General features: G+C 41.9%; 1 protein-coding gene across 6 annotated transcripts in view; it reads right to left on the bottom strand.

The window, feature by feature from the left end:
• The window catches only part of ebf1a (EBF transcription factor 1a), a 62,744-nt gene that overhangs the window by 4,823 nt on the left and 29,933 nt on the right, over positions 1-27,988 (bottom strand). For 5 of the 6 annotated variants that reach the window (XM_077609491.1, XM_077609490.1, XM_077609492.1 and 2 more), the window contains exons 7-15: positions 27,092-27,173; positions 25,841-25,982; positions 21,587-21,717; positions 18,430-18,556; positions 9,155-9,243; positions 5,500-5,565; positions 5,022-5,184; positions 2,684-2,863; positions 1,240-1,437 (exon numbers count right to left, since the gene is read on the bottom strand). In XM_077609491.1, the coding sequence (XP_077465617.1) occupies positions 1,240-1,437; positions 2,684-2,863; positions 5,022-5,184; positions 5,500-5,565; positions 9,155-9,243; positions 18,430-18,556; positions 21,587-21,717; positions 25,841-25,982; positions 27,092-27,173 (1,178 nt within the window). Of the gene's footprint in view, positions 1-1,239; positions 1,603-2,683; positions 2,864-5,021; positions 5,185-5,499; positions 5,566-9,154; positions 9,244-18,429; positions 18,557-21,586; positions 21,718-25,840; positions 25,983-27,091; positions 27,174-27,988 lie in introns of those variants that run through there. The other variant, XM_077609494.1, reaches the window with a different exon arrangement.

The raw sequence follows: 27,988 nt of genomic DNA, 5'->3' as shown, positions 1-27,988 counted from the left end.
AAGGGTAAAGTGGAGGGAAAGGTGAGAAATTGTTATTAAGAGGAGTTTAATGAGGCAGCATTGGCAGTTAAACAAGTCGCAGGAAATGGTCTGTTGGAGGAAGAACTGTAGAAAACAACCCAAAGTTTCTATGTATCTTGGATAGGCCGTTAAGAGAGTTAAAAAGAGTCAGATTTGAAGGAAAGGCTATCCCTCATTCATTATTTTGTGTCCTTTTTGTGTTAACCTATGGAAATTAGAAAGGTAACCTCAGTAGAAATGTTTAAATCTCACCCTAAAAGAAATGTACACTCAGGCACGTAGCTAAATTTACATGTCAACCTCTTTTACTTCTGCTTTTCTTTTTCTTTTATGGATTGTACACTGAATTTAGGTTAACTCCTGGCATCATTTTTGTCAGTTTTTTTCTTTATGAAATGTTGCATCTTTTATACATCAGTCTTCATAGAAGAGGTTTCTTTCTTTTTTTATCCCAAGATGGTTTTATATTTCTCCTACCTTTGTTTCTTATTCCTTATTCAATATACTGTTTATATATTCATACATTGTCATGCTACAATACTCAGGTATTATGGACATTTTTTTTCGAGCTATAAAATGACCTGAATATAAGTCCCAAAAGCCCAAAAAATATGGAATGAAAAGGCAGATAAAACCCGCATCAATTACACTGAATTCACATTTTAGGTGAATGTTGTTTCATCACAGACCAACAGCAAATAGTAATGTATTGTACATAATAATAAAATTTTAAAAAGAAAGAGAAAATACCTATCTGTTAATGTAATATCCATTCATTCATTTTCCAAACCACTTATCCTCACAAAGGTTGCAGGGGGGGTGGGGGGGGGGGGTGCTGGAGCCTATCCCAGCCAACTATGGACACCAGGTGGGGGACACCCTGAATCGGTGGCCAGCCAATCGCAGGGCACAAGGAGACACCCAACCATACATAATCACATTCATACCTAGGGCCAATTTAGAGTGTTGATGTAACATATTTGCAGTCACTACAGCCGAAAAATGGCATCACTTCTGAATACCTGCTAACTCTAGAATTAGAAGGCATGCCTCTGAGAGCATTTTTGAGCGAATAGATACTTAAAATACAGTACTCTGTATTCTTTTCCATTATATTACTAAAATGTCATGAATATGAAAAGTCAGTTAATCTGCACCCCTAAGGCATTGTGTTGGACTTGGAAGTTTTTTAGTGTGTACCACCGGCCTCATTCTTACCTTGCAGGCTGTTAGCAGTGGCGCTGTTGCACGTGGGTGGCGGTGAGTTTTGGGGTCGTACGACAGGGGCAAAGGCGCTCTTCTGCTTGACGGCGGCGGACACCATATTAGCAGGGGAGAAGGAGAAGATGCCGGAAGAGCTGCTGCAATTGGAGGGAAGGCTCGTCGACGACGCCATGGTGGGGCTGGAGGGGACGACTGAGAGGTGTGGAAGGAGAGGTTGGAGGGAGGGCACGAGAGGGGGGATGGAGAGGCCAGGGAAGAAGGATGGGAAGGAAAGATGAAGACGGAAAAGGGGGAAGAGATGGGGTTAGAGAGAGGGCCGAGGGCACAGGACGGGCACACGGGATGAACAGAAGGGGACTGGTCAACGGATGATGGCAGGAGGGACAATAGTTCAGATAACTAAAGTAGCTTACATGTGTGATAAGCAATTACCCTAAACAGAAACTCTAATAAAATGTAATGGATGTACAGGTTATAATTGTAATAGATTTTCAAAAGGGTAAAGAATATTGAATGGGATTTTAGGGATGGATACTCTATATTCACATAAAATAATCAAAATACAGCTGAAATTCTGCACTGACAAATATTCTGATGCACATTTAAAAGTCCTTTCCACAGCTTGAGCTGGAGATTTTTTTTTTACGGAAAAGAAAAACAACTGAATTTGTAGAAGAGCCAAGAGAAAGAAAATATGGAATTATTTTACACAACAGCTATCTGCTGGATTTACACCACCTCCCTCAGCCAAATTCCGTCCCTCCCACTGACATCATCCCATCTATCCACTTTTCAAGGGTTTATCTTTTGTCTGCTAATACACTAAGAGCATTTTCCCCCTCAGTGATTTTACAATCAGCCAAGTCGTATTTCACCTGCCCTCTGATATCTGCTTCTGCCTTTATTGTTGTTATTATCCAACACTTAGCTTTTATGGCCTTCCCTGCCAAATCCTTGCAATAAAGTCATAATCCATTTATGAAGGGGCCTAACTAATCAATTAATGAAAATTGGACCTACAAAGGCAGGCTAGGGGCCCATTGATTGAAAGTGTCTGTGTAGGGCCGATGAGCCTGTTAAAATACTTGTTAACACCCAGGAATCAAAGAGCCGAAATGGAATTGCTTCTCTAGCAATTAGTTTATTGATTTAATCAAGGGTCTTTAATGTAGAGAGTGAATGTGCGTGTGCAGGGTGTGTATGTATTGAGGGGGACGCTTAGGTGATCTGCCCCCCTTTTCCAATAAAGGCAGGATTTGTGTTTGACTCTGTTCTTAGAGAAATAGATGAGCCAGCTAAACGGCTCAATTTGGTCCTGTACATCAAATTTTGTGTCCACCTCACAGCACTTAACGAGCAAAAGGCGCTGGCCCTGCCTTTCGTAAAATCCTCGCCGGACTCGTGGTTGTAAGCTCCGAGATGTGATGCATTTACTCACTAGCATACGGGGAGTTGCCTGCGGATCCATTGAGGAAGTTGGGCGAAGTGCCCAAGGTTGCCATGCCAGAGTTAGCGTAGCCATTCATGCTATTGGAGACAGAGCTGTAGCTACCCTGCTGGGGAGTGGAGCTGGGGACATAACCATGAGGGGACACACTGCTTGTGGTCCTACTGAAACCTATGGACACGGAAAGAGGGAGAGGGAGAGGGAGAGGGAGAGGTATGGTAGAAGGGAAGAGAAGAGAGAAAAGATGTTAAGGATATAGGAGAAGGTTGACAAAAATAAATCCATGCAATGCTGCCATTGAAAGAGTCTGCATGACACCGGAGAGAAGCATGATTTTTTTTTGCGATTGAAATCGCTGAGTTTCTAAAAGTGTGAGGCACCACACCATTCAAATCCGAGCCAATGTATTGTGTGATTGGCTGTAACAAGGAGGTAAAGCGACGTTATCTTCAGTTTAATGCTCCTTGAATTTAAATAGCTTATGGTATGGTACAGCTCAAGAGCTATTATTTTAAATTGCTCAGTTGTGCACTGTGACAAGCTGGAGTAGAGTCGGATTCCATTTGTGTCCCTCAGAGGTACAATTAAACTATTGTACTCCAGCTGTGACTTCCAAAGTCGAAGGCTCCTTACGTTAAACAAGGTTGTACAATTCAGAATTGAGGAAAAAGGTCCTCAGAGGTATTGCAAAAGTGTTTGAACCTCTATTAAGGGGGCCATCACGCAACATGTGGCATCACTGGACTTCAGTTCGTTAAGCGGTAGAACCAATCTTAAAATGAAAAAAAACCTCATCCATTGGTGTTAAGTGAAGGGCATGAATGGACAAGAAGTGTATGATAGCTGCTCCACTCAAACCAGACGCTTTTTACGCTGAGTTAAAATGAGATGCCGACACCTTCTAGATGCAATAAAAATATTTCATTTATTTTTTCTTTTCCAAACAATCTACGAATAAAGCGGCACCGCAGAAGTGCTGCCATTCATCACAGACATTCAATCCATTTCAAGGGATTATATTAGAGTTAAGACAATTTACTCTTTGGCTGCCATTGACGGCGATAGACAACCAATCGATTTGACTGGGGGAAATTGCTGCCCAGTCAAATTGGATTCAATGCCAGTGAAACATGACCACTCAATATCAGCCATTCCATTTGAAATGGATTTGATGTCTGTGAATATCAATGATAGTGAATGAGTTAATATAACAAATTACAATTACTTTTCGGAGTATTGATGTATTGATAAGTTTTCAAAGTTCCTAAAAAAGTTTGAAGCCATTTTTACGGTACATGATTGCAGCTACATGCCCCTCTGGAAGTAGACTTTTTTTGCATGACCCAAAAAAATAAGGACAAATGTGGTTCAATAGATAAACCACTTTCTCCATTGTACATGGATAATTGCAATGGCGATAAAAGTCTATAGCAATGTTCGAACAATCTTGGATTGAATATGGCACTGTAAAAAGGTAAAGAATGAGTGGAGTAGGAGCGATAAAAGAGTGGTCCAAGTATTAAAACAAGAGACCTGTAACCTAACTGGCTGGTCTCCAACAACAAAAAAAGTAGGCATCCGTAAGGCAATTTCATAGTAAGAATTTGTGTAGCCTCTTGGAATATTTCAGCTCTTTATTCTTATCGGGTTGTAAGCTACAAGCCTGTAAACAGTAGGAAGGAGATAAAGATAGAAGACTACGAATATACATCCCAGGTCCAAGTGCTGACATAGCAGAAAAAACACCTGGAATTGATCACTAGCGTACTCTCTAGTGCAATCGTGGTTGCACTTTAAACATCAAAGTAGCCTCTTCTAGCATATTTAGCACATTTGTGGTAGTAAATAAACCATAAGTCAAGAGGCTGTTTTCTTCACAGCTTAAAAAAGTATTTGGAGAGGAAGCTCATTGAAATTATTGAGACACTTCCAGTGGCTGATCCATCCAGCTGAATTTCTCTCTCTTCTTCCCCAGATACATGTGATGAATCGCCACTGACTGCACCCACATCTCTCTTTGTCAGACAGGGGCCGACCCCGATCTAATATATACACCCCTAGGACCCAATCATATTTTTCCTTCGTGCCTCATCTGTGAATCCCGACTTCTCCGTTCTTTACAATCTCACAGAATTTCTCGTCTACTTTGCACCATTCGCCTTTTCTTGTCACCAGTTGTTTTCTGGTTTCTGTGTTTAACTGAGAGCTAAATTTACTCGCACGTTTAATTATCGGACTTGACGACAAGACGTCGACACTTTTTTTTTACGTTTGCAATTACTATTTTGTATTTTACAATTACAAGTAGATCAGTTTCGTCGTGACTCACCCTGATTGGCTGTTTGGGCCACTTCCGACCCGGTGAAGGAGTTTACGGCCATCATGCCCGCGTGGACTGATCCAGACCCAAGGCCGGCTAGCTGGTTGTGCCCTCGCGGCACAGTTGTGTAGAGGGCCTCCGCGATGTCCGCTGCTCGTTTTAGGATCATCTCCTGGTAAAGGGGGAGAATAGTAATGAAAGAGGTCAGGTTCTCTCTCTTTCTCAGCAATAGAGTTTCCTGAGCTGTGAGTCAGCATCAGAGCATGTAAAACTAGGGTGTCACCTCAAAATAAGTATGGTAATCTGTCACAGGACTTTTGATTGTTGATAAAACTACTTAAATGTTTCTTCAAAATGACTTATTATTCAATGAGATTATCTTCTAATAAAAGAGTTGTGTATCTACCTAATACCACAATAGCTACCAAATATCTCAAACAAGAGCATAGTAGGTGAGCATGATGGCGCTAGAGTTTCGGTGCCTTACCTGGTTGTTGTGAGGCATCCCGTACAAGGCTTCGACCAGGTCTGCCGCTCTTTTTAAGATTACCTCCTACAATCAGGAACAAAAAGAGTAGGGAGATTGCTCATGAGTGTGGCAGCTGGAGGACTCCAGTCACTTTCATTACATCTCACTAGCAGCATTATGCTGTGAATGCAGAACAGAGGCTGCACGACAGGAAGACGGCGCTGAGAGCAGGCAAGAGGAAGAGAAATGGCTCTGTCCGTGCACTTTGTTACTGGCTGGGCAGTTTGGGAGCGTATGGGTTAGCCGTGAATAAAACATGAGCCTGTATCTCTTTATCAGTCAAGCATCTTTTGCATCTTCTTCCCCCCCCTTCCTGCTGGATCATGTATCTCCTGCTCATGATCACGTATCAATCTAGCTAAGCACAACATATCAGTGGTCTGACAGCGATACAACTCCCCTCTTACCTGACTTCAAACCCTTCTCGACCCTGCTAATGTTCCACATGGGTAGCCCGACATCCATTTATCTGCAGTGCTGAATGGAGTGGAATTTCCCATATCAAACATTTATTCTTGCATACTCTTGCTGGACTTTGTCCTCATTTTCTATCACTTACCCCCCTTTTAGCCTGTCTGTTCTTTTCGTTTAGTCTACGTGTGTCTCAAGGCGGCCCTTATAGTAGATGTGCGTGTATGTGTGTGATGTAGACACCTTGAGCTCTACGAAACCCTTTTTAAAAGTTAATGTGCCGGGGCCAGGATATATGCTGGAGGCGCGACAACCAGAAAATTGCTGCCCCCTTCCCTCCAATGCTACCTCATTTCTTTTTCTTTCTCTCTTTCTCTCCCTCTTACACACACACACACACACACACACACGAGCACACGCACACCCACGCTGTGCGTTATACCCTCCTCAGTGTATCCCTCGCTGTGAACAAGCCCCGGAGCATGTGTGCTCTCTGTTCCGTGACACACTGCCTTTCAATCAGACCTCATATCACACACACGGGCGCGCACACACATACGGGGGCTGTCGAGCACGCCCAGGACATGACGGGAGGGTCAGCAAAGCAATAAAGATTGTAGAGCGCTGTCCAAGGTGCTAAATTCACTCAATAATGGGAGCGCTGCCTCTGTGTTAACCTCCCATTACTAGCACTATCTGGGTGAGGGTGGGGGGCATGCACAGGGAGGAGACAGGAAAAGAGGGGGACCAGAGAGGAGGCCCGCTTGGCGTGATTGAGAAATGTAGAGGCCCGCTTGAGCTAAGTGGTTCTTTAGTATGTATGTGTCGTTCCCTCGCCTGCTACTCGCTACTTTTCCTCCATGCCAGATGCCTCCTAGGGATTGCTGGATAGGTAAATGGATGGATGGGGGAGGACAAGAGGAGGAAGCAGAGGAAATGAGGGAAGAGAGAAGCATTGTGGCACAAACAATTCTTCTAATGGTGGAGGACAACGTCCATGGATGAAGGTGTCAAAAAGCTGCTCGAGGCCTTCGTGCTTCCTGCTTGGGGTTAGGGGATTGCGAAATAGAATGACATAATATGGCTTCATTTTCATTCATTTTCTGAACTGCTTCATCCTCACTAGGGTCGCAGGGGGTGCTGGAACCTATCCCAGCTGACTTCGGGCCAGAGGCAGGGGACACCCTGAATTGGTGGCCGGTCGATCGCAGGGCACGAGGAGATGGGCAACCATTCACTTACACACTTATACCTCGGGACAATTTAGAGTGTGCAATGAGCCCACGATGCATGTTTTTGGAACATGGGAGGAAACCGGAGTACCCGGAGAAAATCCACGCAGGCCCAGGGAGGGAGAACATGCAAACTCCACACAGGTTGCAGTAAAAACAATTAACAGCGAACAATTACTGTCAGCTGGTGGTTGGATCTCTATAAACTTAAGTTACACACAATTAAAAAAAAGATTTAAAAAAAATTGCCCAATTGCAATTAACTATAGTTAACAGAGAATGATCACTCCCCCCATTCTAGTTCAAATGGTTTGGACGTATTTACCCACATTGAATGAATGATAATCACCTGTAGTATTTCTTTTCATTGCTTTTTTCTTTAATGTACCAATGTTTTGTTTTTGACTGAATTGGAATTTTATTTTTAAAAAATGTCAACCTGGCTATACGTAGATACAACATCAACTCTATGTCTCCTCTTCTTCTCCCCGTTTTCCATTTTCTCTATTAATCACTCTTTCATGGTCCAGTGCCTCTTCTACTTATCGGTCTCTCGTTAGCAAAGGGATCTGTCCAGAAGCTAAACGCGATTAGGCAGCGCTCCAGAGTCATTCTGATAAACAGATAAATGTGGTTAGCGCCGTGCTGCCTGCCTTGCCCTGCTGCTGTAAGGAGAGACCATTTCCTGGGCGCAGGGTCTCTTCCCGTAAAGTCGGGCCCGCCGAGACGTCAACAGGAAGGGGAACCTGATCCAGAGCAGAGCCTGGCCTCGTCTGGCAGGACGGTCACTCATTAGCCGGGCCCAGATCCCCTCCCCTGCACCACAACCTGAGCTACAAAGCACCACGCGGTCCGTCTGTGTTCCGGCTTCCAGCGCTCGCCGGACTATTAGCGGCAGCGCGGTGCAGCTGGACGCTGGTTCATCATCTCGACATATGGAGACAGAGCAGGCATTTCCAAGGTTCATTAAGAATCTCCTCACTAAAGGTGCCTGGGGGAAAACTTTGTTCCTGATTTAAGAATTGTGCGAGGAAAAACAGGCTTGGCTTGCACTGAATGGGCGCAAAAAGTTGCCAGCGTGTGCCCCTCTAATGATTGAGGCCAACCGTCGAGAGGAGTGTGGTCAACAAACTGTTATTACCTAATAAAGGCACGAATCAATAGTGCTGAAATGAACAACTGGACCTGCCAACAACCGCTGTTCATTTAGAGGGGGAGACACCACACGGTGAAGGGGGGGATAGAAGACGAAAAAGAGAAATGTAAGGTGTAAAAGACATCAGCAGGACAAGTTCTGTATCCAGCAGACATGACACACCACCAGGACAAGTGATTTCTTTATCTTCCTTCTACATCTACCTGGGCTTTCCATCTGCACTGCTCTGTGACGTTTTCCGTGGATGTGTGTGCATGCCGCGCTGCCAAAACGTGTGTGTTGGAAGTAATAAAGTCCACCCGGGGTTGACTTCGATCCACTGACCCGGCAGGAGGTAAGACTGGACAGCTATGATGGATCACCTAACCTCCTTTTGCCTCTCTCTCTCTCTCTCTCTCTCTCCCTCTTACTCTCTCTCTCTTTTCTCAACCTCCTCCTTTGCTTCTCCCCCCTTCTTCCTCCCACCATCAGCCCCCCTTTGCCAATCTAAACGACCTTACGCGCAGCGCGAGCATGAATAGAGCTGCTTGTGCGTTTTCCCTGCAAAATAAACTGCAGAAAATGACCATGAGCGAGTAATAAAATGTTAATGTTCACACTGCAAAGTGTCTCAGTGTCCAGGGAATACAGTCATTTGTCTGTATGTGAGGTCATGCTGCCCTTGTGGCACGTATATCCGGACGCCATATGAAACTGTAGGAGACGCAAATACATCTTGGTATCAGTGTTACCAAGACAAATTGCCGTGTAATAATTGCGTGTGGCAGAGCGACATGAGCCCCGACAAATGAGAGGAATTGTGGATGCACGGTACCTTGGGTAATCTCTCTTGGTCTCCGGGGTGTCTGGGGATGACCTTTTGTAACCTCTGGAAGCCGTAGTCTATAGTCGGTTCGTTCAGCGCTGAACACAAACAAGAAAAGACAGATGGGAAATTCAAATGCTTGATTCTTGCTCATAAAAAAACACTTGTATGATAGCCACAAGATAAATGAGGGATTTAATTCTGGTGTAGAAATGTGTGAATTCGACAACGGTTAGACTAAAAATGGAGAAAGTGCGGCTGTTCTATTCGTCCAGTGTGCGTCTTTGTTTACTTGTAATGAATCTCTCTCTCTCTCTCTGTCGTCTGCTTGGCTGCTAATAAAAAGGCAGGATTGGTATTTTGGGATGTAAATGTGTGTGAGGGTGTGTTTGAGCATGTGTGTCCTGTGGTTCTGCGTTGATCAGCGACTAATATAAGCAATTACAGAGCCGGGTTTCAATATAACAAAGGCTTGATCGCTCCGGGGAACAAGCTAAACACACACGCACACAGGCATTTGCACACACATATACAGTACATACAGAGAGAGTCAGATCATCGAGACAGCAGGGAGCGAGCACTCTCTCTGTATGCTGTGGTCGCGCTACTGTAATTGAATATGAGAAGATTTAGCATGAATATTTAAACATTTGAATAAATACAATGAAGATCTGAAGCTTACAGTACAAACACTTCAGAGGAGGATTGCTGGATAAATGCTCTCCGCATATAATTAATTCCTAATGTAGTACTACTCTTCTCTTGCTCCCTGTTCTTTCGAAGCTTCCCTCCTCCGATCCCCCCTTCCTCATCGGGGTTGCCTGGGGTGTCAATGCACATGCATGGATAACAGTCTTGACTAGTTTGCCATCATTGATTTGGCAAAGAGCTCTGTAGCTATGTGGGTATAAAGCAGGCTACCAAATAGGAAGAGGGGATACACGTAAGGGTGGGATGATTTGACTGCGACAAGGGAGGGTGATTTTTTTTTAACTCTTCACAAAGTCAATAACTCATTGACTGTAAATGACATTGTTAGACGTCCTATCAATTTAAATGAGGGGAAGGCAGCTAAATTTGCTCCAATTTGTTAATTGTTTAATTGAATGAAATCAAAACTAAAAAAAATAATTCATTGAAAGAAATATGAAATAAATGAAAAACCCAAATATTCCACGGCCATTGACAGTCATGAGTCTTTAATCTATTATGGCTTGGGGTTTTGGCCATTTTCCCTGCCAATTTGAATAATGATCATAAGAATAACCATAAATAAATAATGGAAAAACAAAAAAAAAAGATAAATTTCCATTTGAACAGGGAGCTGCTAGTAGAGAATTATGTTCCAGTGCCATTTTACCTTTGAAAAAAGTACGGAAATTAAGATCTAATTTGCCAAATAAGTATGTAAAACAATACATTTTCAGTAGGATTGAGAGCAATAGACATCCAGGCCATATTTATTGATCATTCCATTGGTTCCAGCCCCCCAGCTAAAATACCTTTGACTGTTATTGCCATTACTGGCAGTCAATAGGTGACAAGATGACTTGCGTTTCAACTTAAGGTTGGAAAATCTAATGAAGAAATGTTTGGTTTGGTCAGATGAACCAACAAAGTCCTATTTATGAGGAATTGCCCTTATGTGTTTGTGCCATCCGTCTGTCTCCCCTGTGGGTCACAGCTTGGACGTTTCCCGAGGGCTGATGCCCTGCTCGCCTCACATCTGAGCAGCCAGGCTGACTAGGCGGCCCTTAGAAAAGAGGCCCCCAGAGGCTATGAGTACAAGCTGTCCTGCTGGACCTCTAGTGGCTTCTGCATGACTCCTCTCTGAATGGTTCATTCAAACAGAAGCTGAAAATAGAGCAAAGTGAGAGGATGGTGGATTCTCTGTTTTATAAGGCACAGTCTTGTGCTCAAGAACATGCTATCTAGCAAAGACCAAAAGTCTGTATAGGAGAGTTTTAAAGATACTTTTAAAACTGAGTCTTGCAACACTGTCGCGTGCATTTAAACAAGGATTTAGATCTCCTGATGGAATTTTTCTTTTAGTCAGGCTGAGTAACAGGCTACAGAATTCTATATTTGGGAGAAAAGAAAGCAACTGTAGTGGAACTGCGGAGGTCAAACCCAATCTGTTCTTAGATACTTGATCTCTAATTTGATTTTAAAACTTTCCCATAAGAAAAGAATAAAATTGAATTGAATTCTTTCCAAAGTGAAGCAATTGGGCTCGTGAGAAAATGCTGTTAACAGTACAGCAATGCTTGAAGGAATATTTGTTTTAAACATGAACAGTAATAATATGTTGTGTTACGTTAAAGCAAAGACTAATTTAAAAAAGAAGGTTGTAATAAAACGTTTTCCTTTCCAGATGTTTGAAATAAACCAGAGTAAAAACAATTAGTAATTCAATCAATCATTTTAGGGCATTTATCTTTGCTTTGGCTTTTTGCGCATCGTACTACTCAATGACATACTAGCGTTGAGACCAAATTATGTCTAGGGATAAATATTTGATATTATTTCCTAATTCAGGGTAATTGTCCAGTCTTATGAATCCAAATGGGCTTTCAATTAGGCCTACAGTATCATATAATTGTTCTAACAAAACCCGAAAGCCTTGTGTTGTTATTGGCAATTTGTTTTCCGTCATTTCTTCACAATGTAACACGATTCTCAGATGCAACATAATAATAAAAACCTGTACAGAAAAGCCGTTATAAATAAAGAGGCAATCTCAGTAATTGAGAAAACAGGTCACATTATCTGCTCATTTTCAAGGACCTTAGGAAAAAAAAAAAGAAGAAACACAATACACACGCAAAGCATTGTGCACATCGTTCTACCTGCCAAGGTCTCTTTGGGGAATTTTAGACTCATACATCTGTTTTCCATCTCTCCCATTTCACACGGGAAATTAATGCTGGAAGAAAACTCAAAACGAGTCCAACTGTAGACCCCTAAGCATGGAAGTGCACTCCAGAGTCCAGAGCGTATTCTCCTGTACAGGTATATTTATAATCTTTAGCTGTCGCTCTCCAGAAGAGCAAATCAAAGCCAGTAAAACATAAATGCCATAAATAAATGAATAGATGAGCAACAACCCTGGACTGGAGGGATTCACCTAGCAATCACCCACATCAGATCAGATCAATGCTCATGGAAATTTCATGAAGCTTAGAATCTACACCGCTTCATATTTCACTATAATAACCCACAGAGCCGCAGGGGGAGTGGGTCGGAATGGGTGATCGGCTAAGAGGAAGACAGAGGTGGGATGGAGAGATGGAGGTGTGTGCTCGAGGGGAGGGGAAAATGGGGGGGCTGCGGGAGGTGGAGGACTATAATTGAGAGGTCAGATCCTTGGCTGTTACCAAGAGTGGAGGAGGAAAAGACGGAGGAGAGGAGGGCCAAGTACAGTGTCCACTAGTCTTGTGTCACAACTTATACTTGCGGGGTTAGGTAATTGGCTCTGCGACTGGTGTTAGCACATTCTCAGGCCCTCAGACAGTGGGTTAGGAGCTGATGGCATCACAACTCCCAATCTCTCTGTCTTTCTCCCTCTCAACTCATTCGTAAACCCCCGCCCCACTTGCGCGCCAGCCCCCCTCCCCTCTACAGTCTCCAGTGCTCAGGTGTGATCTCATAAGCGCTGCTTGGCGATCGATGCCGCCAGTGGCAGGGGGTTCAATAGCCCTGAATTACGGCTTCATTTCTACCCCCTACACACAGATGAGAGCCGCCCCCCCCCCTTCACCCGCCACTACACACACACACATACACGCACCTCCCACTACTAGCAATCCAGATCAATACCCTACAATCTAATTTTTATCCATTTTTCCATAAACCCTGAGATTGCGTTTATTTGGAGAATCCGACAAGCTAAATAAAGCATTGCTTGAAAATGTCAGAGAGACTAATGCATGGCTGGAAATTCATACAGAGAAAACAGATGAGTGGAGCTTTTTGCTCTTAAAGCAAGGTAGAGAATGGGAGGTGGTGGAGGGGTGCTAAAAGATTCTACAAATCAATTGAGGTGTGGAAGCGACTACAACCTAAGCTCTAATTATCTGTAGCAAAGAAGAAGAAGAAAAAAAAGAAAAAAGCACATGTCGACGCTTAACAATACCTGACAGCATGGATGCACAGTGGGAGAATGCAAATTCTGGAAGTATGGATGAAAAGTGCGCTTGAATTAAGAAACTACAAAACAGGAAATCATTTCCCTCGGTGTGTGCTGCTCATTTTGCCGGCGTATAAAACAACCTACATTTCCAAATTCATTTACATCATCATCACGGAGCAGATGCTTGTGTAATAAGAACTGAGCATGCTAAAGAGGGAAGACAAGCCACATGGTGCAGAAAATTAATCTCAATCTCAAATAGAGGTGTGAATTTCCCTGCAGTTAAAATGGCGTAAATGCGAACGTGTGGCGCTATCTCAGCTGGCCCCCTGTCTCCAGCTGGAGACCGGCCGTTTTAATCAACAGAAGGCCTCCACCCAGGCTCAATAAAAGACGGCATTCGCAAATAGGCGCAAGACAAGTAATTGATCTCCTCGTGCTTGCGCCCCACTTTTATTGCCAGATGACTACACGCTGTTGTCGAGTGTCGGGGATGTGCGCGAATGTGCTCATTGTATCGCGTGTGCATATGAATGAGGAGTATATCTGGGAGTCTGTTTGGATAGAAAGGTAGGCACTGGATTTCCACTCTCATTATGTTCCCTTTTGCACAGGCATTATTGATGGATGGCTGCATTGACACCTGCACTATCTAATGAGATCCAATACAAGAGCTGTATCCAAATTCTGCCGCAACACGGATAATAATGCTTGGTTTTGATTGACATTGACAGAGAGGCAATAACTTAACAATATGTTACAAATGCAGATGGAGTTTTCTCTAACAAACTGAAAAATGCTATGCAGTGCAACCCCCATCCCCAATTGTGGGGGATAGGAACAAGGCCAGACCAGAAGTATAAATTAAAAAAACGGTATGATTGACAGCCAAATGCTATTAACACATGCATTGATAGTCCTCTTCCCCAAAAAGACATTGCTAAAAATATTGATAAAAAACAAACAAAACAATCGGACGATCTGCAGGTATACAAAGGGATCCATTAGCATTGTGGACAAAAGCCAACCAAGATGAATAGAAAAATCATCATTATTTAAGGTCGTTCCAACCATTTTCTATCCTAGAAGGTGAACTGGTTGCTGGTCAATAGTAGAGCATAACTACCGTATTTTCTGGACTATTAATCACAGTTATTGTCCAAGTTTGGCTGGGTCTGCGACTTATAGATGTTGATTTATAAGACATATCACATATAAGTTATAAGACATTTATGACATTTACTGTAAATGACCTGTACTCCAAGAGTTGGCAGAGTGTTTAGAAGTAATACTGAAGAGGAAGACTTTAGTGCATTTGGGAGTGATTTGGAGTGAGGTCGAGACGTCGGGTCAGCTTGTCATGTTGTACTGTTTAGGCTATAGTTATGTGAATAAATGTTAATTCTTTGAAAGTAACTATTTTGGGTCATTTAATAAAAGGGAAGAGAACATTTACCATTAAAGCTTCGCTTTTCTTTAATAACTGGGAGTACTGGCTATTTTCAGAAGTATTGACTCTCTTTTAATTCTCTTGGCATGCACTTGGTTTATTTTATGTAACTTACTCATCCGTCATGATAATTTCAAAGGTGATTGACAATATTTATCAATGACGAGTTTTACTGCATTCTCACATTTTGATTTCCTCCACTCTCTGTATTTTGTCAAATAAGTGGACAACGAAAATGAAATTTGAACCCAGAAACTGTTAAAAAATGTAATGAGTCATCCCTTCTGGTTTAAATTCAGTTTTTAACTTTTGTCTTTTCCTCTCAATCTGGCTGATGGCGAATGATGTTCCCTACGCATCTAATATCCAGCGAGCACTGAGCAACTACCCCTAATATTTGTCCGTGCGCGTGTGCAGATGTCTCCTGCCGCATGCGGCGGCAACCTTAATATGGGCAAGCGGGCCTTTTAATATCAGCCCAGACTGGAGTGGAAGCACTAAGCAGACAAGGCTGCATACTGAGAAGGGAGGGATTGCCTTTTGAACGACAAGGGCGATTCATCAATTTTCTCAATCTGTGGCCAACACCTCTGCGCCACTCACACAAACAAGCGCACAAGGGCCCCTCTGACACGCACTATTATTGCACGGAGAAAAGAAAAGAGAGCACTTGGCTGATGAATGTCATAAAGACAGCAATCCGGTTAAAGGTGACACAGAGCCAAACATGTAAATGCATTTCACAGGGTCGGAGTAGGAGAGGGTGGTGAGGAGGAGAGAGAGAGAGAGAGAAGGAGCCAGATTAGGGGAATCTAAACCCCAGAGGTGGGTAAGGCAGAGGGCAGGGAGATGAACAGAAGTGGGATAAGGGGATGAAAAGACAGAAGAAGAGCAGAGAATGAAAAAACATTCTTTTATTCTTATCAGTGAAGAGCTTAATTGCCTTTGATGAGTCTAATTGGAGCTTTCTGAAGTCTAATGGCAGAGGAGTCCTTAGAGACAGCGGAGAACACATTACAGTAATGGCTTCTCTCCCAATCTCTTCTCCACCAAAATTCCCTTCCTTCTCTCCTCTCTTCTGGCCTACTACCACTGGGCAGAATGTTTGTGTTTATGCTGTCGCACGCGGATTCTTCGGGAGTACCAATGATCATGCTGAGCAAGCCTATGGACGGTGTCCATGTATGTATGCACACGTATGTGTGTGTGTGTGTGTGTGTGTGTGTGTGTGTGTTTGCAAAGTAGCAGCAGCAGCAGTATTGGGTAGTGTTGACTTAATTAGGTCTCTGTGCTGTTCGCTTTCCTCTCCTCAGCAGAAGTTGATTAGCAATGCCAGCTGTCCCCAATGTAATTCAGGGTGGGCATGTGTGTATGTGTGCGTGCACACCACGTACGAACGTATGCGTGTCTGCGAGGGGGGACTGTCGTGCTGGGGTGGGTGCGTATGCTGCCAGCTGCCACGCCGCGCTGCCAATCCTCCATGATTAGTACCCACTGGCAACTGGGCTCAAACTGGTGCCAAACAGACCCAGGAGGGCAACATGGCCCATGGTAATCCACCATCTCTCTCTGCCGTGCTCCTGTTTTCATCCACTACTATCGATTCTCATTCATTGCTTTATTTCTCCAAATAATTTGCCTATGCTTCTTATAGGAGAAGAGGTAAACCTGTTGCAGTTTACAGAGTCATCAACAACCAAAAAATTGGTGTTCAAGTTAGTCGGCGTCGATCATGATAGCAGATTAACCATTTACAAATATTGTTGAGCGCCGAATTGTTCACATACTCATTTTTTTAAAGCCTCTTAACTTATTGGCTGCCACTAAAGGCGATGGAAGTATTCTCTATTTCATATCTTTTTTTGGTTTTCTAATTTCTATTACGTATGACTTTATAAAACAAGAAAGTGAAAAGTAAAACATGCAAATATTTTCTTTTTCTTTAAACTGTCTTTAAGTCAAAATGAAAATAACATGGAGAGAGAATTAGAATATCCTGAAATTGTCGTTGTTTTGTAACATGAAAACCTTAACCAGCAAAGAAATTATAGCGAATGATGAATAATTATTAAATAATATTGCGTGTAATGGCTTAATACCATTAGTTTCATCATTAAATTGCCAAACAACAAACGGCATGCCCTTATTTCTATAATATAGAAATGTCATTTAAATCTAATGTATACATATATATTTTAATAAAAGAAAAAAAGCAGGAAAATGTTTCTTTTAGATCAATTTTAACAGGTTTAAATCCCAGACAACTATTTTACAGTAGCTGAGGGACAGCCTGAATTGGTTGCCAACTTTTTTCCTAAATGAAAAACTAAGAAGAAAAAAATCTTTTTTTTTATTTAAAAGAATAAAAAAGCAAAAGAAAGAGTGCAGTAATCATTCCCTGATTTCCATTATGAAGAACAAATAATGTAATTATTACTGAATAAGTCACATAAATAAAGAGTAATTATCAAAAGTCTCCTTTGTGGCCCTAATTGAAGGATAACTGCAAAGTACTTTCTTGAAATGCGGACTCTGAAGAGGGCAAAGAGTAAAATGGTATCTCTGCCTTGACACAGTTGACTGTATCACTGTGAAGGTGCCAGGGCTTGGCAAGTAGCATCATGTGTGTACTATGTGTGTACAATGTGTGTTTTAGGCTCCCAATGGATGACCTCTGCTAAATCTCACCTGTTGAGATTCTCCAATGTGCCTGTATAGAGGCCAAGAGGCAGAGGGGGGATGAATTCATTCACAGGGGCAAGTTTTGAATAAGTGACTGTGACAAGGTGAAAGAGTGGAGGGCTGGGAAAAGATGGGGTGTTTATGCATACGCTTCCCACATGTCTGGCGCATTCAAAGTCTGGACACACACGCGCGTACGCACAAACCGCCACACATTTACAGTCTTGGCAGAGTTGAGGGCTGTTGGACAGCTCTGGCATGGCAAAGCCTGCCCACCCATCTGCCCTCTGTCTTCCTAATGCAGTTAGTGTCAATGCGAGTGTGTGCCTCCACTACCTCAACACATATAGACTAGCCTGGGAAGGAAATTGTCGCCTTTGCCACAAGTTTGCAAACGGATGCAGATTCTGTTAATGTAGAGTCATTAAAAGACACGCAAGTGCATGTTAGGGACATAGCCAGCGCTCGCACAAATGTGATTTTGTCAAATGTTGGCACTTCCAGCAGAGGCTTACATGCTAAGTCCATCAGTAGTTGAGATTACAGACAGATTTATGTGATTCACATTCTCCCCGGAGACCTGTGTCCACACGTCGGTTAATCACTGCTTCACATTCACTCTCTGTGCTGCTCTTTTCATCGCGTGGCCATAAATCTACAACGATACATTCGGATGTAACACTCCCGCTTTTCACACCGTCCGAAATCTCACTCTCCTGGTGTATCTCACTGTTCCTCGAGCCTGCCTTCGACAGGGTTAAATCTCAATAATCCCACTAATCAAAAGGTTAAACCTCCCCCCGACCTTCACATGCTTCATAAAAGAGGGCAAACACATTTCTTCTGTGATGTCAGCTTTGCTACTCCATCGCTCATTATGGTGAAAATACGTTTATCTTTCACATTTTAACCGATAATGACAATATCTTGAGCAACTTCACTCGTCAGTGGCTGTCTCTGAGTTAGTGATTAAACTTAATGTAAACAAACAAGAAATCAGAGTTGACGCTTGGGTAATACCTGTGTAGATGAAACGTCCAGGTGTGCCTTTGCAGAACTGTTTGGATTTGTAGGACAGCGTAACCTCCACGACCCCAGGGATGTGTCTGGGTGGAGTCTGGACACGGATGGCATGCGGGGTAATCAGCTATAAAGAGGCAGAGACGTTATTTAGATTAAAAGCAGGTGTTTTACAGGCCACTCCTTAAACACTGACAATGCTAGACGTCCAATCCATTTTGATTGGGAGAGGTTGGCAGCAAATGGTCGCTGCCACCCATCCCAGGCAATTTACATGGATTGCGGATTTTCAGACAGAGGGCTGTGTGTGTGTGTTTGATCTTCCCGGCTAGCCACTTTCAGACATGCTCGTTAGTGTTGGACTCCTAAATAAGACTGAACATTGACGCGCTCTAAACTCATCGGCTTCCATTGACGGTGCAAAATGTCTATAGATTTTGACTGGAAGAGTTTAGCAGTGATCATTCGCTGCGGCGCCGTCACTGGAAAGTTACTTATTCTCAGATAGTGCTCCCAAATTAAATGTATTGGATGTTTATAGTTGAGAATGATAGTCAATGAGTGTTAATTGTAGTCACGTCCAGTGTTTATTCCTGATTTTGTTGATTTGTTCATAAAATAGTAATTCATGATAATAAATTGTAAAATATATATAAAACCTAACCTCATCTTATCTCATTTTATCTAATTTTCTGAACCGCTTAAGCCTCATAAGGGTCGTGGGAGGTGCTGGATCTTATCCCAGCTGACTCCGGGCCGTGCTGCAATATAATTTACTGAAAATTGTAATGTCCTTTGTGTAAAGACAAAACACAACAAAGATGCCAATCATAACACCAAAAACAGAGATATTTTCTCAATAACTGGTGTACGTCTTGTTTTGAAATTGTAAGCCGATTAACACTTCAACATGCTTACATAAAGAATCAGTCATTACAGCTGGAAGGACTCCAGTTCTTGCAAATAACTTGTAAAGAAAAAAAACAACAACAACGGGGTGCCACTAAGACAAATAATAATTCGATTCTTGTGCATTACTCAATCAAGTTTTAAACAGTGACCCTTTGACTCAGCTTTTTTTCCCCAATTGTGATTTTTCCCCTTGCCTCTGGTTTACTCTTTGGGCCTTAGGTGAGCTGACAAATCCCAAGGCGATGTCATGCTAAAGATTGTTATAGGTGCTGGCATGGATCTTTACAGTAGGCTTCAAAGGTAATTACGTGTATGTGAATAATAAAAGAAAAAACTCCCTCAGCAAACATCCATTATGCCACATAAGTAAACGTATGATAGGCTCATCCTGGTTGGCCCCTCGTCTCTGTGTCTGTCAGCGTTGGTTGTCTTCCTTACATTAAAGCGCCACGGTGTCTTTAAGAGGCTCACTTAGTGTGGCTGATGGGCCCTCTCACCGTGCATGCATGCATGTGCGTGTGCTGAAGGCTCTTTGAAGGAGGAAAGCGGCAACAAGACAAAACACAGATGAGACCTCGCTGAGTGCTCGTTTTCCGCATCCTGTCTCGAACTAGCACTCAAAGCTAGCGGCGCTCAAAAGCTATCAGTGCTCCTGCCAACGTGCAATCTATGCGTACGTGCACGTGTTTTGTTCAAACCGTCTCTTTTATTGCTCACTTAACTAGGCTTTCATTCTGCCATTGTCTGACCCCCACTCACGTTCCGGCGCCATAATATAGGAGCTTTTTATAGAATAATTCTTTTACTAAAGAGAAAGCTGTTTGGCGGTGCTGCACGCTGACCTTCAATTTCTCACATAGACTGAATTTACATTTTTGTTATGTGGCAGATGCTCCTTGTAAAGTGATTCATACGGTACAGCGTGCAAATTCCTCAGATATGAACGAAGAAGAAAAAAATTGGGAGTTGACAAATATAAGAGGTGACAACGAGGGAGACAAAAGATGCTTATTTACTTCAATAATAAGACAGATTTTTAGCATGGAACAGCTTACTGCCAATTTGGTTTCAAATTTTGGAAACTGTAATTAAGCTTTTCACAAAAATAACATACCAAGTTTTTGCATTTATGGCCTCATCTGTTTTTTTGTTCTTGTTTTTTTTTTTTTGGCATGACCTTGTATAATATGTTTGTAATTCCACAAGGCTATAACGTTTGTGTAAACTGGGATGTGTTTTGACACGGAGCCTTGGGCTAAATCCATACAAAAACAAATATTTTTAAATGAATAATAATGATAAAAAAAAACAATAACACCAACAAAAAAGTGGCTTGGTCTTAAGGATATATAAATATCTAGGGTGAAAGATTTTACAAAACTTAATTCAGCTTTTCTGTAAAGACAGTATTTTTTTTAAATGTCATTCATTTGAATTATTTTATGGAGGGGAAGAATAGACAGATCATTATGTTAACCTAATATTCAAGAGTGACAGTTATATGCAGCTTTGTGTGGGTGAGTGTCACTCAGTTGGAAAACAGACTTGTTTTGACAGTTGTTGCTTAGGAATAACTGGCAGTAACTTTGTTACACATTGCAGTATATCTCAAGCGTTTGATTATTATCTAGAAAAGTTTTGTTCACCCAAGTGGGGCAGTAGTAGGGCGACATTACGGGCTTTGGCGGGAGTTGAAATTGTACTGTAACTTGTTTCCATTAAATAAGAATGAATTGCATACGTATAAGATGCATGGAATACAGACATATCAGACATTCTTGCTTAATAACTGTTGTTTTGGCATAAGAAATCGGCAAATATGTATTGTACTGGACAAAACTGACCCATTATTCTTTTTACGGAATTTGAATAATTTAAGGCCATTTTGAATTGAACCAATCGAAAATGCAGAAAATAAAGATCTGCTAGTTTCCGTAGGGATGACGATGTCTAGTAGTTAAGACAAAAGGCAATTATTTATGTCTAATTTATGTAATTTCTTACTTATTTTGAGTATTTTTTGACCAATTTCTTACAAAAAAAAACATCGACAATGGGAGAAACAGTCTACATGTTTTTTTGGGGTATTTTTTCGGCAAAGAACAATTGGTTGACCACCATTCCAGGGTGTTCCCCTCGTCTAATGCCAGTAACAACCCTATTGCGTGTAAGCGCTAGGCAAAATACAGTATATCCCCCAATAAAAGTAGCCTACATACTTTCAAATAACAAAAGGTCCACCAACCTCACTCCAAACCAACATGGTGCCAAAAATGACTTGCAGTCCATCAAAGAAGTTGTCCCCAATGATGATAACTGTAGCGCCCCCTGTGGTCCAGCCTTCACTGGGGCTAATGGCTTTAATGCTGGGGGTTGCTGTAAAAATGGAGGCACAGAAGAGACGAGATGTTAAGTAACCTAATGACAAGCCCTTAAAGGTCTTTGCTACAGCCACCACAAAAAAAGACCTTTATGGATATGACACATGTAACAGTCCCCTCTTCACACACAAACCCACACACACACTACCTGCTCTCCTCGTTTATCCCAGGGGTTGTGTGCAAGCGAGGAATACTAATCAGAGTGATTATACGCACCCCGTTATTAAACATCACCCCTGCCCCGTGAGTGAGGGCAGCAGCGGTGTGCTTGTTTTATGACACGTGGCAACGCGTGAAGGCGTGTAAATGTCAGGTGTGCTGAGTGTCTGATCAAAGGCCACGCGACCGGGGAGCATCTCTGGGCCAACAGTAACGCTGCCCTCGGAATACGTCGCCCTCATTAAGCAAACACTTAGCACTTGCTCAGCTATCTTCTTCATGAATGCACTTGTCTTGGTTTGGTGCCTGGCCAGTCAGCACACAGTCAGTTGCACGGATTCATTCGGATGGGAGAATGTTTGAAAAAGACAAGATACATGATACTAACGCTGTCTTCCAGCAACCATCCAAGCGTCAATGTGTCTACCACTGGTGAAACGAGTGACATTTTCTACCAAAAAAAAGTGTTGTCATAACTAAACACACACAAGTGACGTTCACTTTCACTGTTTTAAATTAGCTACTTTTTACTTGAACTAGACCGTGTGCAGTCGTTTGGTCGCCGGTCTTTTGGTCGCCGGACTTTTGGTCGCCGGACTTTTGGTCGCGGGACTTTTGGTCGCCCGGACCCAAACAACGGGCGACCAAAAGACCGGCGACAAAACAAGGTAAAACAACACGGTCTACGCATCAATAAAAGCCAACAATGGCCCTGAGCAGTTTTACTGAGCGGACGTGTGAGTGCATAAGAGTTTGTATGTACATGAGTTGTCCCCTTAGGAAGGGACGTCAGTCAGGGTCTTAACAAGTTCTCCAACAAAACACAATAAAAGTACGGGAAATTTGGAGCTTTTCTTTGGCCTAATAATTAATAGGGCATTCAGTATGACTAAATAATAATTCACAGTTTGTATTTAGGGAATTTGAGCAACGATTTAAATGGTAATTATCAATAACCTTCCGGGCGACCAAAAGACCAAGTACCGAACTAGACGATCAGTTCATACCAGTATTTTAACTTGAGTAAAATTTCTTCAACGCAACATCACTTTCACTCGAGTAAAATTTCTTCAACGCAACATCACTTTTACTCGAGTAAAATCCCTTCAACGCAACATCTTTTACTCGAGTATATATTTATTTGGAACCCTTTCCACCCTTGAATTTCGGTTCTATGTTTTTGCGAGCTCGCCCAGAATATGAACAACAAACCACATTTCCAATAACCAGTGTTTCACTGTTCTTATGACCTTATGTGCTGGTATTATGGATTTAGAGATTTTGGGATGTGATTGAAGAAAAGAACAACATGAGGAAAATGTATGTTTATACAAGCTAAACCTCTTTCTTTTGCTTGTCAGACAAGCTGTAATTGTGCAAAGCGGCATAATCCACTTTAGACTAGGCTGACTTTTTTTTCCCCCGCAGCCTAGCCTTTGCTCTTCGCCTGACTCTGTGTTCTGTTGATCCTCCCCAACAAGCCGGAATGATATTTAGCCTGCGATACGCCTGCAGAGATCAACATTCACCAAGCGGCAATCTGTGGCTCTAATCACGGCCTAAGATGCCTCCTTTTCACAGCCGCCGATATTATGTGCGCTCCATGCATGCGCGGATGTGTGTGTATGTGTGTGTGTGTGTGTTTGGATTAACCAGATGGTGGAACGTGAATCCATGTGATAGGATTATACTTTGGGGTGTTCCTCTCTGCCATCTGTTCAACTCTATGCACTGTTATCTATTATCGCCTCAAATGAGTCCTCCCTCCAAACTTGTGTACGCCCAACAAACACAACATTGGATGAAAAGTCAAGACGAAAACAAAAAGGAAGCGTGGTGCCTCCTCACTTTGCATTTCATCTTTTCTTTGTAGCATCAAGCACTTTTGCTCCCTCCTCATGTCACGACTGCTCCCCCCTTCCTGTCAGGCCCTCTCTCTTCTCTTCATTCACTCCTGTTCTGCCTCCTTCCAACCCCCATCATCAGGAGAATAGAAAAATCACAGGGAGGAAATTCCCAAACAAATCTCTCTGACACAGGGAACATCTGTTAGCGGGGTGTGTCATACTGTTCTTTCTTTGTAAGAGCCAAGCCTTTATGATGACTCCAGTATGTCTTGCCTTTGTGAATTTTTCTAAACGGCTATGAGACCAGGCCAAGTGGCCCACCGCACAGAAGAATAGCACAGGCTAACGTTTGTCTTTTTTTCTATTGCATGTTTTTTATTTTTATTTTTTTAAATGCTTTCATACAAGTTTTGGTCACTGATTTCATTCTGTTTTCAATTTAATGCTTTAGTTTTTCACCAAATACTAGTTTTGCATTCAGAAATTTGAACACATTTATAATGAAAAAAGTGTCTGAATTTTTAAAAATCTGCATTATTCAAATACTTTTTCATGAATAAATATAGCAATAAATGAATTCATTAATAACATTAATCGCATTAAAACAAATTAAAAAACTGAAATAAACACTGTTATGGCCAACCCATTTGAACTGGATGATGTTGGTGGCATTCAAATGATAATATAATTCAAATGATAATATAAAATAAAACATATGAATGAGCTTTTTCCGCATTAAAACATTGTCAATCGGGTGTCGTATACTCAGACAAAAAAATATCTTCGTTTTACTTCAATATTTATCTCATTAAACTGCAATGACAAAAATAAACATCCAAATTATTGAAGCTGGCGATCTTTCGCTGTCAGTTTCTCCTGGTCAAAATGGTCTGGACGTCCATTGCTGTCATAGGCAGCCAATGAGAAGGGTTCAAAAATACTTAACCTTAGCATTCACGCCATCATGCAAACCCTCCTATTTTTTTTGTTTTGTTTTTTTGTCATTATCATCCCCGAGGTTGACTTTCCTCAAAGAGGAAAAGAAATATGTTTCTCTTATTCAATCTCTGGAAAGAGAAATGAGAAAATAACTGGATTAGAGATTTGGGAATCAGCGCATCATCCCTAAATCATGTGCACATGTCATTATGAAGTATTAAAGGTTTTGGTCTGACAGTGCAAGTGCGATGTGCATGGGTGTGTTTAAAAACCGGAGGGATAGGGAGTGATGGAGGGCTGCGGGATAAAAGCGGGTCTCTGAGGAAATAAAGCTAGTGTTGGCTTTAAGCAGAACAGACCTCATAAGACACGTAGTGCTTATGTGAGACAGAGTAGAAGGCCTAGAGGCAGAGACCTGAGGGGAGCAAGCCACCAGGGACACACAAAAGACTCACTAGCTACTACTTTCTCACCTCTTAACACAATTTGGAAACAGTACTGGAGACGAAAGGGAGAAATACATAAAGTAAGATTGGAGGCACCTGAGATGTCATTCCATATATAGGGGTCATTTTACTTATGCACCATTTAAATCTCAGTTTATCCACATAGAAAATACTTAAAACATGACATGTCTGGGTCAATTTATTAACACCTGTATTTAACAAAAATGACACTCAAATATTTCCCCAAAGTTTTTTTTATACTTCGATGAGGTTGCTTTTCAGACTTTTCATGTTCACAAAAGTGAAATGGAAAACTTTTTAGAATTTAAATGCCTGACGCACTCAGTCCTATGATTGCTTCTCCTCCACAAAAAAACTGGTTTTGGTCTAGCCTCTTTCAGTGAAATCACATTGAGACTTCACTAGTGTTACAAAGCTTTATAAGAAACAGCCTTTAATGAAATACGTTTAAACTCGCTCGTATAAGTTGGCGATTTTTTTTAAATATCAGAAATTGGAAAGCAATGAATGAATTTACTTGTTTACATATATTTTTAGTTTGGATTTACACCCTTTTTAGCTGCAACCCTATTGCTGTGATAATGTCAAATATTATAAAGATTTATATTAAAAAGTTAGCAAAGAGATTTGGAAAACAGGAAGGGGGGTTGAGATTTCCAAACAGGAAATAAAGAGCAAAAGGGAAGATAAACAATTTTCTTAATACCGTGTTCCAGGTAGGATTGCGTTCCTTCCGACGGGTCCAATCTTCGAGCTCGGCGTCCGTGTTTGGAGTTGTTGTGCACAAACATGTTGTCGGACACAGCCAGAACATGACCCTCCACGCTCACTGTAGTGGACACCACCACCTGAAATGGAGAAAGACTGATGCAATATATGCAATTGTGTAATGACAAAAAGAAATTGCCTCAGATTTGGGGGAGTACAAAACATTTAAAGATGAACAATCCCAATTTGGATGGATACCAGATTGTAAAACTTCATAGAAACGCATCCAGTGCACATGGCAGGTTTTATCATTATTCATTATCTGCTTGGAATCAAGGGAAATAAAAAGCACAGCACCTCGTATTGTAAAATCGACTGAATCCAGTTTCCAATTTGAAAGAAAATATAGTTTCTTGGCCCAGACCTTCACTAATGAGCTTTATTGAGTTCTTTTTTATGAAATTCTGACTGCTTACAAACAACAAAAATGACAAAAAAATAATGAGAAAAATCAAGCGGTTGATTCAAATGCCTTTGTGGCAAATGCTTTTGTAACCTTTTCAAATCTTTCAAGGGGCTTGCATCTTGATCATATTTAAAATTAAAAATGTCTTGGGTTTTGTCCATCTATAATAAATAAAATAAAAAACTATTTATTTTTTAAACTGATTGGCTGCCATTGATAGGAATGGATGTTCAATCCATTTGAACTGTATGATTTTGACTGCAAATGATTGCTGTAATGATAAAATACATATAGAAAAGCTTACAACCTGTTTGGGACATTTGTAGTTAAAGATTATCCATAGAATAACGACCAGGAAATCAAAACAACTAGCAACTGTAAACCCAAAGGAAAAATTGAGAAAATGTTCCAAAATGAAAATGTCCCCCTCGTGCAATGTGATTATTGGATTGGATTGGATTGGATAACTTTATTCATCCCGTATTCGGGAAATTTCGTTGTTCCAGTGGCAAGAGGGTGAGGATGCAGGAATAGGAAAGGCATTTTAGACATAAATAGATAGGTAATAGATAGGTAATAAGTAGGTCATATTAGGTCACTTCATTCTTTATTTACACTTTAATTCATTTGCCACTTTGAGCTGAGGCCTCATTTAATACATGCACTGACCCGCGTTCTCTGAATAACAACTCAAGTGTAAGTCTAAGGCTTCCTTTTCCTTTACTTTGACTTACAGCTTAACGCTCTTCATAGAATGTACTACATTTCTACATTGCAATTCACCTGAAAACGCCTCATGTCTCGAGGGTTGCCGGCATTCTTCAGACAGTTCTGGTTGCACTTCAAGAAGAACTTGAGGAAGAACCTACGTGCAAAGGAACAAAAGGCAACAGAAATTAGTTGTTGAGCTTGAACGGGAGCACCTGACTGTCACTGAAACTATTGTGTCTGTGTCGAAAGCATAAAAGAGGAAGAAACACAAAATAAAGCAGACAGGGCTCCCGCACTGCATGCCGCAGCCTCATCCATCAGCTCTTTATGACAAAAGGCAGTTTTGGATGTAAAAACTGCTCCGGGATATTGAGTAAGATGCTACCTTGTATATCCATCTCGGGGCTGCTGTCACAGCTTGCCATAAACTCAAATGGGCAGACGCAAACCCCCACACAACCACCTCACCCCCCCCCTCATAGCAGAGCCCGGTGACGAAGGTTGTTCTGTAGCTACTACGCGGCTCAGTGTTGCCATTCGTGCCGCTCTCAATCTCAGTGTGAGAGACCACATCAACAGCACCTGCCATGCATTATTAATAGGCTGAGATGGCAAGTATGGCTACCCACATCAATACTTAATGAGGGAGGGAGGGAGGAGGGTGGGTTTGGAGTAGTAAAGGGGGAGGAGGTGCGTGTGGTGGGGGGGCACCGGAGGCCTGAAAAGCAGAAAGAGGATGGCTGGCAATTTATTCCCTAACACCCCCCTAACACACACACACACACGCACACTTCCACGCTATTGCTTGAAGCTTGACAACTTCTTCCTTCGCAGATCCTACAGTAAATCTCTCCTTGCTTCATGGTGCTGTATTGTCTGTCTACCTGACAAATAAATCAGACTATCAAATGAATGACTAATATAAACAGCACTGTGAACAAATAAACAGGAACCCTCAAAAAAGGGATT

The sequence above is a fragment of the Stigmatopora argus genome, chromosome 9, assembly GCF_051989625.1.
Source record: "Stigmatopora argus isolate UIUO_Sarg chromosome 9, RoL_Sarg_1.0, whole genome shotgun sequence".
NCBI lineage: Eukaryota > Metazoa > Chordata > Actinopteri > Syngnathiformes > Syngnathidae > Stigmatopora > Stigmatopora argus.
This window is presented reverse-complemented; position numbering and strand designations above follow the sequence as displayed.